General features: G+C 35.2%; 1 protein-coding gene across 3 annotated transcripts in view; it reads right to left on the bottom strand.

Annotated features, from left to right (window-relative positions):
• Positions 1-15846, bottom strand: part of LOC149779516 (fatty-acid amide hydrolase 1-like) — a 99437-nt gene that overhangs the window by 20089 nt on the left and 63502 nt on the right. For 2 of the 3 annotated variants that reach the window (XM_089940228.1, XM_089940227.1), the window contains exons 14-17: positions 13378-13421; positions 9129-9168; positions 3313-3424; positions 456-595 (exon numbers count right to left, since the gene is read on the bottom strand). In XM_089940228.1, the coding sequence (XP_089796354.1) occupies positions 456-595; positions 3313-3424; positions 9129-9168; positions 13378-13421 (336 nt within the window). Of the gene's footprint in view, positions 1-455; positions 596-3312; positions 3425-7859; positions 7920-9128; positions 9169-13377; positions 13422-15846 lie in introns of those variants that run through there. The other variant, XM_089940229.1, reaches the window with a different exon arrangement.

The following is a 15846-nucleotide window of genomic DNA, read 5'->3' as shown; positions in this document are numbered from 1 at the left end:
GAATAAATATCCAACTCTGACAAAAATGGACAAATGAATTCTGCACCCCTGACTTAAGAGTTCTTAAACCTCTGATAATTCTGATAAGAATGCTATAAATTTAACTTGCAATCAGGTAAATTAGACCTAATTGCACTTGTTTATTGTACAAGCAACTGGCAGTGAGAAAATGCCCGTTTTTTTCTCCAACTTTGATAGATGTTTACACAATAAATAGACTTTTCCCAATGAGTGAACAAACCTATTCTTTCTCCCAACTTTTCCCCCAGTTTCCAAATAATGCATGAATGCTGCTATATGTGCAAAAATGGCCATATATTTCAAAATTCAACAAGTATTACAGATCAAGAAACCACGTGATCACTTGAGATGAATGACATTAAAGAAATTTTTTTAACAAATCAGTATTTTATTAATGAAAGTGAAAGAAAACATAAATTGGTGTGATATTTTACCTTCTTAATGAACCTCTCATATCTTGTCTTGGTTGAATAATGCTTCATTTTTGCCTCATCCTCCCTTGTAACCTTGGTGACAGGCACAGTTCCAGCAGGATAATCTAGAAGGTTGTACAAGGCAGTGTAGGTCACTCCACCTAGTGGTAATCAGAAAATACTGTATGGTAGGCAGAGTGGTGACAAGAAGATACTCATTGATAACTACTCAATTATTACTCAATTATTTTATGTAAGACCAGATATATATATATATATATATATATATATATATATATATATATATATATATATATGACAACTTGCAAATGAAGTGGAATGTTTATTTTGGGGGATATGCAAATATAATACTGTGTTATGCTCAAGTTTTTTAAAATATCCTAGCACATAATGTTAAGCTGCAATACATGTTTTCCAATTCAGATTCTATCTAAATTAATGGTTTGCATATTTTGTTCTTCAAATAGGAATAAATTGTAGTAAATGTATTCCACCATTGCTTGAATTTTATTTTCAAATGTACGAGTCATCTAATCATTTTGTACAAACATCTAATCATTTTGTACAAACATCTAATTATTCTGTACAAACATCTAATCATTTTGTACAAACATCTAATCATTCTGTACAAACATCTAATCATTTTGTACAAATATCTAATCATTCTGTACAAATATGTACAAACAGGTGAAAAACCGCCTGAATAAACGTATCCAAGACAGTCAGACCCAGAAAATAAATTGACTGCAAATCTATAAAATTTTCTGTCACACTGCTAAGACAAGAAAAGATAAAAGAAAACAACTCTCACAACCTCCATATGGCTGAACTTGTCTCTAAAAATTTCGTCTGCAAATTCTGACTCATCCTAGTGTAAACACTTGTATGAAATTCATCTCTCATATTAACAGTGTACAATATATATTAATGTCCATATGATGACAATATTACATAATCTCTCACACAACATAAATAAACAAAATAAAGTAAAACAGACAGAAAGAAGAGAAGACACCTAAGTGTGCCCAATATAGCTCACCAATCTTAAAGCCAAATGCAAGGACAGTTGGAAATAAAATCAGATGCTTTCTGACAATTCAAGCTTAAAATACGTAGTTTTTAGCAATGGCAGCCTTATTGGATGGCAGATCAGTATTTTTTGGTGCAAACCCGAAAGGCCTTACGGCAGGACACTGTCAAACAAATTTGATTAATTTATCTTTACCAGTTTTTGAAAAGTCATTTAGATGTTTCTTCTAATTTTAGGAAGAAGGACCTTATTCAGCAGAGGATCAGCATCATTTGTATCAAACTGAAAGGCCTATCAAGCTTGTATCAAACTGAAAGGCCTTTGTAAAATGATGCTCTCTGTCAAATTGCTCAAACCCTGCTGATCAGTCCTTGAGAAAAAGTAACAAAAATTAGTAATGCAGCCAAACTTAATGGTGGATAAATATCATGTTTATAAAAGTGAAAGGCTTCATGACAGAATATTGCCAAATTTGTTCAATGTCTTTAGCAGTTTTCAATATGCTGCTTTAAGGTTTCTTTATTTTAGTTTATAATAGCAGATTGGCATCATTTGTACAAGGCTTTCATGCTAGATAAAATTTTAAATTCTTTAGAATGAGTTTTGAGAAGTCATTAAAGATTTGGTGGTGGGGGGGATTTTAGCATAGTGGTCAAATTCTAAGGTGGATCAGTATTACTTTTTTAATTTACAAAGGCTTCTATCGGTCTATGTGAGAATATTTTCCTTCTAATTCTGTTCCCTGATCCTTGAAAGAAAGTCATTTTAGTTTTTATCCTTCGTAATGGTGACCATATCTGAAGGCAGATTAGAATGATTTGTGTAAAACTGAAAAAGGACTTTGAAAAAATTCTGACAAGATACCCCAGGTCAAATTTGGGCAATATATGTTCGGCAGTTTTTGAAAGATGCTTAAAGGTCTTTCTATTTTTTAGTAAAAATGGTTATAGGTTATGTGGATAAGCATCATTTCTGCAAACTTGAAAAATTGTCATGCAAAGTTGGCATTCTGTTAAAATTTCACTTTATTCTATTCAGTGGTTCTTGAGATAAAGGCATTGAAAGATTGTTCTGTTTTTAATGGTCATTATAGCTAATGGTGCACTGTTCGTGCCAGACAGATCTCTGCCATGTTTGGTCGAGATTGGTCAGTTGATTTTAAGGAAATTTTGGAACAAGCAATAGTTGACAGATGATGGATGATGCACAACAAAAGATGCACCATGGATGCAGAACCATACTTAGAAGCTGACCTGGCCTTGTGCCCTGATGGGCCAACAAGATACCTAAAACATAAAAGACTACCTATAATATGGCCTTATGCCCTGATGAGCTAACATGGTACCTAAAACATCAAAGACTACCTATACTATGGCCTTATGCCCTGATGAGCTAACATGGTACCTAAAACATAAAAGACTACCTATAATATGGCCTTATGCCCTGATGAGCTAACATGGTACCTAAAACATCAAAGACTACCTATACTATGGCCTTATGCCCTGATGAGCCAACATGGTACCTAAAATATGAAAGACTAACCATACAACAATCTTATTAAGTATGCTCTGATAAGTTCAAGGTTCCATAACATTAATGACAAACCATACAATGGATTTATTAAGTATGCCCTGATGAGCTAACATGGTGCCTAAAACATGAAAGACTAACCATACAGTGACCTTATGCACGATGGAGCTAACAATGTACTTAAAACATGAAGGACTAATCATAATATGGCCTTATGCCCAGATGAGCTAACAATGTACCTACAAATGAAAGACTAACAATGCTATGGCCTTATGCCCTGATGAGCTAACAAGGTACCTAAAACATCAAACACTGCTCCATTGGGTACAGCAGGGAAAGCGAAACCAGGACATATCAAAGCATCCAGCTCATGTAATCTCCACAAAGACAGGAACTTCCTTTTGTATTCCTGCAGGGGATAAAACATTGTTTGACTGATAATGTTTCCTTCTATACTTACAAATATCTGCATCTAATTAACCTGTGGAAGAAGAAAATCTTAAGTCGGAGCTGGTAATATGTGCACATAAGCTGTACAAGTTCCAAAGGAACTAAGAGCTATCTGTTGATTCCCCTTAACGGACATACTGCACTGCACCATGCTTTATGAATTTGAATAAATATTTGAAAAACAGGTGGTTCAAACAAAATCTGATCATTCTTTTAACTATAACCTGAGAAACAATTTATAAAAAGAGTACCATGAGTGGCACATTAGGCACCCACCATGTGTTTAATGGTCTTCTATCTAGAAACTAGTGAAGGACAAACAGACCTGCATCTTTGGTCAATCTTTACATGCAGAGGAATTATTTTCTATTAGACTTACCATCACCATTACCTCTAAAGTTTGGCCAAGGAACTTATTCTAAAACAGAGGTCAATCAGCAAAACCTTTTTTTTTAAAGCCAAAATGACCTTATTCTCTGACTTTTTGACCACAAAATCAATAGGCCTCTTCCATACAAGATGTTCACAGTGTTCAAACTCTCCACAACTTCAGGCAAGACACATGGTCTAGAACAAAAACTATTATGCAATAAAGCTTTTTCTTCCTTCAGTTATATTTTAATCTTTTTACTCAAAATTGAAGAATTCTTTCCTCTTCTACGCATAATCATCCACAAACAGTGGCAAAGGAATATGGATTAGAATTGAAAATTGTGTACAGAAACCATTCTAATTTTTTCAGTCACAGTGATCTTTACCCTAGACCTTTATATTCATGGTTCCCACGCTTTTCTAAATATAAATTTCCAGGTCTTTTCCAGGTTTTTTCCAGGATGAAATTTTTTTTTCTCAGGGTTAACATATGACCATTAATGAATGGAATTAAAGAACATTTTGGATTATAAAACATGCATTTTCCACATCTGAAGATGTTTCTCTTTCAAGACTCTCCAACACAAATATGTCAGAAAATGAGTCACATGAAACAAATTTGGCTATATTCCCATAAAGTGGCATTTAAAGCCATTTCAATAAACAGAATACAAATTCTAACTTCACACTGCTGACCTGCATTATGTTGATATACATGGAAACAATATAATGAGCATAAATTATTTTGTTTCCTTTCAAACCTTTAATTCCAAAGAATTCTAGAGCAATATGTGTGCATGTTATATAATGTAAACATTTCCTATCACAGTAAGAAAATCCCCAATAAATGCAAAGTTTTAGAATCATATCTTGTTACAAATAAAGTTTAGCCCTGAAATTATGAGTGCCAATAAAATTTCAAACAAGATTTTACAACCAACCTAAACTCCTTAAGACGATTTGGTTAAAAATTTCATCATTTAAAGACATTTACAAAAGGGTTGATTTAAATTTTGACAAAAGACCTTCAAAATTATATATTGTTGTATAAACAAGGACTGAATTTTCTGTAAAGTCAATTTGTATTCTTGTAGTTCAATAAACCAGTCCCCAAACCTGTATTGATACATGGGCTCTTATCATTTCTTAATATATAATAAAAGGGACCACAATTTCCCATTTCTCCTGCGTTCCATTTAAGATCTGAAACCAATGCTTCAAGCTACATGTCAATGTGTAACAGTTTCACACCACAGTTCAGCTCAGAGATTAAAATTTTTCAAATCCGGGTTTCCACCAAATATTCCAACCCCATTTTTCACATTTGGACATTTTGGATGGAGTGTGGGTTCAGAGCAATTACACATAAAATAAATTTGGAATCTGCTGCCACTGTAAGATAACTTACCAGCAGGCCTAGCAAATTTAAACTAGGTCATATCGACTTATACCTGCATGAAATCGATAGGCAAATTATTTATTTTCTCAAAAAATGGCAAATATTATAATTGTTATGTCTTTAATCCACTGACAGACTAGACGAAATTCAGCATAGATGAAACCTGACCCGGTACTTGCCATTTGCGTTAATAGTTACATTACTTCACAAATCTCAAACAATGACATCAAAAGTCCAATAGTCACGTGATATCAACAACAAACTCCTTTTTAATGTTGTACAAAATTTTAATATATTAAATGAAAGTCTGATACCTTTTGTAAAAACCAGAAAGAACATATAATTCTCAATATTTTTATTTCGAGAACAACTACAAGAAACTTGGCCAGTCTGATTCATCAAGCAGAGTAGTCTGGTTCCCTGCTTCATATGCTCCCTACGTGAGAGAGCACATGTCAACGTGGTAGTCACATGATACAACAAAACTCCGAAGTTGGTCTCGAAATAAATATAGAGAATTTTGTGCTCTTTCATTTTTGTATTTTTATTAACACAAGTATACGACTTTCATTTAATATTTTTTCTATAATATTTGAAAATGACGGCTGTGAGATTCTGTGTGCTCGTGAGACATGCTATCGAATTCACTAGTACCAGCTCATATTTCATCAACGCATTAGTTTCATCATCTTTAAGCAGATTAAAGTTGTTGTTGTTGTTGTTGTTGTTGTGGGGTTTAATGCCATATTTCAGCACACAATAGGCTATGCATGGCAGTCAGTATTACTGGTGGAGGAAGAACCCAGGAAAACTTAGAGAAGAACCACTGACCCACAAGAAGCTACTGGCAAGCTTTCTCACATACCCATGTTAGCTGAATCCTAGACTCGAATCCACGCAAACAGAGGTGAGATGGCAGTGATCCATAACGGAGAGCGCTTTAGACCACTCAGCCACTCGGGGGCCCCGCAGATTAAAGACATAACGATTTAATACTCTCACAATTTCTGAGAAAATAAATAATTTTCATATCGATTTCATGCAGGTATAACTCGATTTAACAACATTTAAGTTTGCCAGCCCATCCGCTAAGTGGCTATACTTTAACGCCACCATGTTGGCCTCTTGTGATGCTAGACTGGTTTTCATAACTTCCATTAAAAACAATATGGATATCTAGCTGTCTGTCAAACAAAAAGGTCTACCAGATGAATCTAACCCACTGAGCGTTTGGATTGTCTCAACAAATATATTTATGGCAAGCACCCAAATGATCCATACTGCAACCTCCTAATATTCTGGTTAGAACTCGATAAATTTAACTCACGATCAGTTCAGTTACAACTCGATTATGTAATTGTTTCGAGCGTCACATTGTGGAGGAAAATTCCTGGAGTGTTTCCGACTTTTGTCAATATTTGCAAAATTCAAGGACATTTCACGGTTGGGAAAAAAATTATAATTTCTCCCGACTTTTTCCCAATTTCCCGGTAGCGTGGGAACCCTGTATATTTCTAACCTGACCTGCTTCTTTATTCAAATTATCCACAATGTTTGATCCAGGTCTGTGATGTAAAATATTACTGTGCAACAACCATTTCTTTTCTTTCAGTCATATATACATACTAAGAGTATGTGAAAATATCATAAAAGTTTTGTTTATTTGAACCTCTCAATGAATTTAATGATGATTGATATGCAAAATAACATTCTATAAAACTATGTGCAGCATGCAAGACACCAACAGATATAATGTGATGTAACATAAATAAATTACACTGATGTAAAATGTTGTAGAACAATCTGTAAACTGCATAAAGGCAAAACTAATGTAATCGACAAATTAAAGCTTCTTCGTGCATGATAAAAACTTACAGCTGCTGAGAAAAAATTGTATTTTCTGAGTGTTTTACAGAGGTCAAAACAATTACTCAATATATTGATGTATCAATATTTGTTCCATATCAATACTCATATCAATACTAGAGGTGAAGAATTGATACAAAAGAATACTTATCCTATATAAGTTACTTTCATCTTCAGAAGTAATGAACAATTATTAGCCATTTGCCTTTTATTATTTAAACTGAAAACTCATCTGAGACAGCCTAAACATGCATATGCATTTATTTATGTCAGTAACAAAGACAAATTGCTGACTCATCTTCTACAAATTAGCAAATATAAGGTGACTAACTCAAGTGGATTGAAATCTAGCACCTCCCTCACTTTGCCATTTCCATGGTTATTATCTTATTCCATCATTATGCTCAACCACTGATAACACATCTCAACGTAAAGAAGACATTCTACGTTTTGTTACGCATGTATGATTAAAGTACTTCACTAATCATTTAATAACCAATCTTACGTGAAGTTTCTCTGTTGCTTCACATCTTGTCGATTTGAACTGAGTATGAGGGTTACACTTTTGGTGTGCAGCAAAATATGTCATGTTCAGTTTTGAATTGTTGTTATTGTTCAAATCCTGAGTAAAACAACCACCATTCAGAACTGTAGCTTATTCACTGCATGGCACACAAGAAGTACTGTTATCGAAATTCAATAGAAATAGATACAAAACAAGAAGAATTTGGTTGTTAGTCACTCCCACTCCCATACTCAGATTTGTTCTTGCTGAATATTGTTACCTGCTCCGGCCTTCTGCAGTCACTTTATGAAACTAAAAACAGATAATTTTCTTTAGCAAAGTAAGTTTTTGACTCCTAAGCTTTCATCCTTAACAAGGTCATCATCAGAGGAATAATGTCTGGACTGGATCTTATATGCTAACAGAGAAACCTGAGAGCCATGGTGAACATTACAAAGTATCATCGCATACCTTTTCTTGGAATAACATCCGAGTGCTCGGTAGAGAGAATACCCTAAGAAGAAAAATAAGGGAAGCTATTCTGTGATTCTGGATTGGAACTCCCACCATTGTACAGAAGGATTTAGTCATGTGATCAACATTCGGATATTCCTCTGATGAAGGCCATGTGAAAAGGTTGAAAGCTGAGGAATCAAAAAAAAAATCTTGCACTAGGAAATTGCACTATTTCTTCTGTTTTGAACACTGTAGTACCTTCCAAATTTATATTGAAGACATGAAACTGATTAAATTGAGCTGCCTGTAATGGAATAAAAGATTTAATAAAAATCACTGACATCTAACAGGTAATCTGTTTGGAAGTATTATTTTATCTTGTCAAGACGTGAATGAACAGATGATGAGTCTATGTCTATCTGTAATCTGCATATTAAAAATACAACAAATATGTCAGCATGTATACAACAGCACCACACTACTACCAAGAGACCTTCTAAAGATAAAAATTCCATCAAGCTGATATGTGTATCGACAATGTATCGTATCATAGGCTGTGTATCATGAATTGTATTGATATGTGGCAGAGGTGTATCATTTCACCCATTGTGATTTAGCACTGAGAAACATGAAAAATGAAATCGATCCTGGTTCAGATGTATTCATGGTCAAGTTGTATGAGTTCTCTTGGAAAGATCTGGGTGGATTTTTTTAATATAGATCTCTAAATTTTGGATATGATAAGAAAACTCAGAATTGCACTACCAGCCAATTTTATCACAAGTATTCCAAAAGAAGATAAAGATACAATATTTATAAGTAATTAGAGACCAGTTTCATTGCTAAAATATAAAACAGCATCAGCTTTAACAGCAAATAGGCTTATAAGGTACTTTCTTCTATTACAAGTGATAATCAGAAAGGTTTTATTGAGATTTATTGGTGAAAACACTAGAACTTTATGATTTCATGAACTACTTGTTTGTTTATACAAGTCAAGAATGTCTTGAAAATGGCAAATACAGTTTTAAAACATAAAGAAAAACAAAAATTCTCAAATCTCACCTGTAATTTCTCTGCTAGTTTCCACCAATCATAAACATATCTGCAAACACACAACAAAACAAAAGGCAGTGATTTAATTTTCTCTAAACAAGTAAATACTTTTCAATAAAATACTTTAGAAATGTACAGTCAACCCACTTATCTCAACCTTGTTTATCTCGAGAACCCATGTATGTTGAGCATTTTGGTCCGATCCCAAAAACATTCCTTCTTTGTTATGCTAATTTTTCCCCACTTATCTCAACCCCTGTTAAGTTGATAACCTGTTATGTCAGCACAAGTTTCAGTCCGAAGTAACATGTGGACCTGCTTTTTTTGATGAAATACAACTTTTGTCCATCTTGGAAAAATTTTACAACTAATGATCTGGTGTTTTCACTACTACTGGTACCTTGTACCACAAGGATGGTAAAAGTCGGTACAAGACCAAATTTAAGTACAGATGCTAATCAACCAATCTCATCAATGAATAGTTTACGACTTGCATAGAGTGGAGAAAATTATGTTGTAAACAATACTTAAGTGTAAGGAAACTGAATGAATGTGTTTCGGACCTTTACAGGAACTGTGTTCATAATGGACAATATCACATGTCAACACCAAGACAATACAGACCTTTCCACATAGTATTGCGAATTTGATCTTATCTGTAACTCAGTAAACTATCAGGTCAGCATTATTAAATGTAGCTAACAATACCTAATTCATTTTACACTATATATTTAAAACAAATTAGGTACTTTTAGCTACATTTAATGATGCTAACCTGAAAACTGACAGAATTACTGATAGGATAAAATTCATGATGCTTTGTGGAACAAACTATAGTGTAATCCCGTTCCAATATCGTCATGGTCAGTTAACAACTTAATCCATGCACAATTAACAACTTTGGTTCAAAGTTCACTTATAAAGAAAACAGTTAAAGTGTTTCCATGCTTGGTGTGAGTGAAAACCTTCAACTTCAGTGAGGCTAAATCACATGACTTACAATCATCTATAAATAGAAAACGGCAAAATTCCAAACTAAACTGGTACCCCACACACACAAAGACGTGGTTATTAATTTGTTTTGAATAAGAGTACATAAAAGCACAAACAGTATTTTAAAAAATCCAAAGCACCCAGTACTTTTTTTAAAATGAAGTTGTCCATCACTGTGCCATGACAAATGATTCTTCAAAGCAAATGGAACAAAGCAAAAATTTAAGTCACTGAAAAGATTAACATCTATAAAACAGATAGAGGAGTACTTTCATTTGTATAATCTTGAATCAAATATCAAAGCCTTGCAATCCATCAAGGTGATACACCCACTCTCCATCTGGCACTGTGTTTCTGCCGATGGTCACTGATCAAAAGTGGAAGGGATATGGGACTACAACTGTATGAATAGAATAAGTCAGCTTCTTACAGAATTTGATGTTGAGACAGTTATCTTTTAAGACTTTAAACACATTTACAGTTTGTTGGTACATGAATTCCGACAGTCTCATCTTTTTTCCGGTACAGATGCAAATTTATTGGTAAAAACCAGCATACTTGTGTAAAGAAACCTCTGATGATCAACAAAAGTAATAGATTTTCACGCAAACTTTTGGTCAGTAACACTTCGTTATTAGTTAAAGTCAACACTAACAAATGAAAATACTTTTTAAAAAGCAGAGTCCTACATGTCCATGTACTTAAATTGGCCAAGATTTTGGTCAGCATGAGAAAACTATTGCATTGCTGAGGCTACTAAAGGGATGAGGCTATTCACAGGGAAATAAAAAAAACTTAAAACCACTGACACAATTACAGTAACTTCAGTGTTGTATTAAATGTGTGACTTGTTACTTAATCTCATTTTAAAGACCTCCAACCTTTTTTTCTGCAACCTGGCATGACTGAATTCATAGTGCATTAAATATGCCATTTGCGTTAAGAAACAAAACTCCTGATTTTTGTGCTTCATATTCATAATCATTGCTATGCAATAGATTCATCAACTAAACCCTGATATCTCAGGACCTGGTTATGTCAACGATTGTTTGACACCTCTGATGTCATCAAGATAACCGACTTTGACCATAATGGATTTTTTACATCAAGGTTACATTTTACATTACACAATCATTTTTAATCCAAAGCTGATGAGTTGACTTCCTTTGCAATAGGTAGCTGTAATTTGGTGGTACAAACGCATTGTATTAATGGTAATGTTCATTGGATTTAAAATAAAAATTAGAAATGCACAAAATATGCCAGAAGTAAGTGTAAATGTCCAAAAAACATACTTGTAAATAACATATGATTGGCTTTATTTCATTTAGTTAAATACCAAGTTCCATCAAAACTGACATTTTCAAATGACCTCTGATAATTCACTTTCTTCTATGCATAAAAAGTACAATCAGATCTAAGAGTCATCAAAGTGCATTACTGCATTTACAAGGTTAGGATTAGACTTAAAGTACAAGGATACTCATGACCAGTTTACAACACATTTTACAACATCAGCAACATAGAAAAATTATTTTCTAGCTTGAATGGAGTGATAGAATGTAACATGCTACTAAAATTTATAATGTGTGTGTGTGTGTTTCGGATTTTTAACAAAGCTTTAACAATTTTTCAGTCAAATTGCTAGGATGTCTGCAGTGTGACAGTTTATAGTGATGTCTAGGACTGGGGCATCATGACACTGACATGTAGCATGATGTTCCACCCAGTCACATTACCCTGACACCGGCCAACCAGTCCCAACACTAACTGCTTAATGCTGAGTGCCAAGTGAGGTAACTGTTAGTACCATTTTTGTAAGTCTTTGTACCATTCGGCTGGGGGTTTGGATCCACAACCCCCCACATCCAAGGCGGACGCTCTAAACACTAGGCCACTGGAGAGATCCTAAGATTTATAATAAAAATAGTCATCATACTTGTTAAACAGGACTCCTGGAAAATCATCCCCACCTCACTCCAGACAATGACCCAATGGTAACAACCCAAAATCCATATGTTGTGTAATCCTGGCATGCTTGTATGTATGAAGTTTGGTACAAGTTTTCAAAAGTCGCTGTAATTCATGTTTTTGTACAATGGCCTTTGACCTCCTCACATAATCTCCAAGGGCCAAAGTAGAAACTTGTACACCTCATGGATATGAATACCATATGGATAAGACAATTAAGAAGTTAGTGAAATTTCATCCCAGCAGTTTTGATGTGGAAGTAATGATCACAAAGACAGAAATGGATAGAGTATTATTATATCCACACACTATTTTGAAGCATGAGGACAGTGATGAAAGTCATTTCATGACATGCCAAAGAATTATCTAATGCAAGTATTACTAAACAAAGACATTTTCTTGAAAAATGTTCTGTCACTATTTAATATCTGTGGGGAAACTGGGTGAGCAAAACACAGAAATTATTTATTTATTAATTACAAATATATCATTTTCATTCAAATATCTTCAATTTTTAAAGGTCTACTCCAAAAAAGGATACAAGTCAGAGGGTTACATTTGCTCTTACCTTGACCTTGTACCTGAGGCAGGGTGCATTTCTACAGTAAATGACACACCCACTATACATGACATATACATGGGTACAAAAATCTCTCCAACTATTACAAACTTACGGACCAGAAAAGTAAATGTTAATTACTGGCTGACTGGCCAGATAATGCTATACTCTAGTAATCCAGACTTAAGACAGGCATATAAAAATCAAATCAGGCTCTGTATTCTTGAACGTCTTTGAGCATATAATTCAAGCTAAAGCTTAAGTACACAAATTTTTATTATCTGTAACTTTACCAAGATTAATTTGATTATTTGGTGGCTAATGGCATATAAACACATTAAAGACTACCATGTTAAGTAGACTGCAGTAAACAGCTATGGCCAGGGACACAAACACACCCGTGGCCAACCTGGCTTTGTCTAAGCAGGATTCTGGCCCTACTGGTTGCCAGGCTGGAACGCTAACAAATGAGCCATTATTGCTTTCACTTAATGTCTGAATAATGGAATTTTCCAGATGTTTGTAATTTGGGTTCCCTGCCTGCAAGACATAAATGTTGATCTGGGGATTGTGAACAGGAGCTGGAGCTTGTATATTCACAAGACAAGCTGCAACCTAGTACATAAAAGGAATGTTACATTAATCAGCATTTTAATATATTCATAACAGAGCTATAGCCCTGTAAACAAAATAACTTTTACATCAATCAATGTTTTATTATTTTCACATACTCACTGTGTTTTGCTGGTTGATCGCATTCCTTTCCCAACAATGTCATCCTGGGAATGAAAACAATCAGTCTATAGCATATATGAAAAATAATAAAATATCTTAACTTGTATAGAACTTCTTTTAAAAAAAAAAATTGCTATTTTACTAACTTAACAAAGGGGGGGGGGGCACTGAGTGGCTCTGTGGTTTAAAGCACCCACTGTTCTGGATCACTGCCATCTCACCAATGTCTGTTTGGGTTTGAGTCTCAGGCTTGGCTAACATGGGTACGTGAGAAAGCCTGCCAATAGCTTCTCGTGGATCAGTGGTTCTTCCCGGGGTTTTCCAGGGTCCTTCCTCCACCAGTTATACTGGCTGCCATCTTGTGCTGAAAAATGCCAATAAACCCTACAACAACAACAACTTAACGAAGTGAGCCTGAGAGCATTCACCCAGAAGAATCTGCCACAGAGCTGAACACAACAGCAAATGACTAAGAAATTTGGGTTTGTACTATGCTTTCTCTATATATTTCTTCAAATTATTTTTTATTGGTTATATTAAAACACTGCAAGGAAAATTAACTGCTTATTTAAAATTTTAAAAGAATGCATAGAAAATTCAGTATTTACCAAAGATGTGCTCTTTAATGCTTTTGTAGGGGATAATTTTTCTGTTCCTTTTCCACAGTTGATGACTTTCTCAATGCACTGGGTGTTGCCAAATCTGTAAGCGCTCAATGCATTGTTATCTGTAAGCTCTTCATCTGACCAAGCAGGGCCCCAAGTGGCCGAGTGGTCTAAAGCGCTCTTTGTTACGGATCACTGCCATCTCACCTGTCTGCGGCAGTTCGAATCTCGGATTCAGCCAATGTGGGTATGTAAGAAAGCTTGCCAGTAGGTTCTTGTGGGTCAGTGGTTCTTTCTGGGGTTTTCCTGGGTTCTTCCTCCACCATTAATACTGGCCGCCATGTACAGCCTATCGTGTGCTGAAAAATGGCGTGAAACCCCACAACAACAACAACAACATCTGACCAAGCAGTCAATGTATATACCTGTGACATTATTTAGTTCATTCTGGTCATGTGACATGATTTGGTTCAAAAGTGACTTGAAGTTTTGATAGTTGTTAGAAAAGTTGGGTTTAATTTGGATATAATTTGGTTTGTGTTGATAAAATTTTGAGCTTATATAATAATTTATAGTTATTTTGCAATACTGAAAAGCAGTAGGTCTTGGGCACTAGGAACAGCCTTGAATAATTTTGAAACTTTGTTTCATACAATATCTACTGCCCTTTTCTAAGACTGTATAGTTCCTGCTGTAGAATGTTGGCCCAGAAAGAATTATTTGCTACCTGTTGTAGCAGGGCCCTGAACAAAGGGGGGAGTAAGCTGAATGTGATCTGGAGCCCTTTGAAACAACTTGTATGATCCATGGATCATTGGGTCAATGTCTTTCCCATTCCACAGCAAAGTAACTGAGTATTTGCCCCATATGTGACAAGGGCAGTTTGAGCATGTTGCCATGTCTTTCTGGAAAGAAAGCTGATGCAGAGAGAATCTGGGGTGAAAACAATCCCCCCTCTTGGCTCATTGTAATTAGTGGCCCTTGAAAACTGTCTTGCTTTTGAATCCATATTGGGCCTATAGAACTGTTTCCCCGCAATGACAGCCCTAAGGAGATCCTTCCTGTTTCTCTACTCCCTGCTCTGGTTAGGAAAGTGTAAACAGAGAGCCCCACATCTTTTTCCACATGGTGTAGAGTCACTGTCACGATCATGACATAAGCAAGTGTGTGTTGCATAGATCTTTTCAGCATATGCACTATTCACAAAACTGATTCCTAAACATGGCCAACAGGCATAACCGTGAATTAAACTAGACTATTTTCTGCTTGCTGGAAGACTAATATGGATATCAAGTCTAGAATCAAGCCTACTGCAAAAACGTTCCAGGCTGACTGTGGAGTGTCAGTGAAGTGTTTCTGTTCTATCTAATATACTGAAGGTCTTAAAATCTCCTGGCTTGCTACATCTCTGTTAATGGCTGGGATTTCTGTATGAAACACAGGCATGTATGTCCTATAATAAGCTTTGTTAAAACTGGTTGACTGTCACAGTTGAGAAAAGAAAGGTCGGTTGACACATGGACCTTGTAACTCACTCCCTAAACAATGCAATATATCTGCCACTAGACCTGACTGTGATAAGTGCTTGAACATCTGCTGAACTTTCTTGACCAAGTGATGCTGGGACTTTATACACTTCTGCTGATGGAGCTGAAGGTGAGCAAACTTCTGGCAAAAAGTTTCTTCAATTGATGCATGGACGACCGAGTCTTCTCAAGTTACCGTCAGGCATCATATCAACTAAAAACAATGTAGCTTGTGAACATAGTTCATCATGTAGCAATGAGTGTGATTATACAAATGCCTCCTGTGATAGCTGAGATAGAAGCTTGCCAAAACTGAATGCAAACCATACTTGAAGTGT

The sequence above is a fragment of the Sinohyriopsis cumingii genome, chromosome 17 (genome assembly GCF_028554795.1).
Source record: "Sinohyriopsis cumingii isolate HCF-2022 chromosome 17, ASM2855479v2, whole genome shotgun sequence".
NCBI lineage: Eukaryota > Metazoa > Mollusca > Bivalvia > Unionida > Unionidae > Sinohyriopsis > Sinohyriopsis cumingii.
The sequence above is the reverse complement of the archived record's forward strand: the minus strand, read 5'-3'. Positions and strand labels throughout refer to the sequence as shown.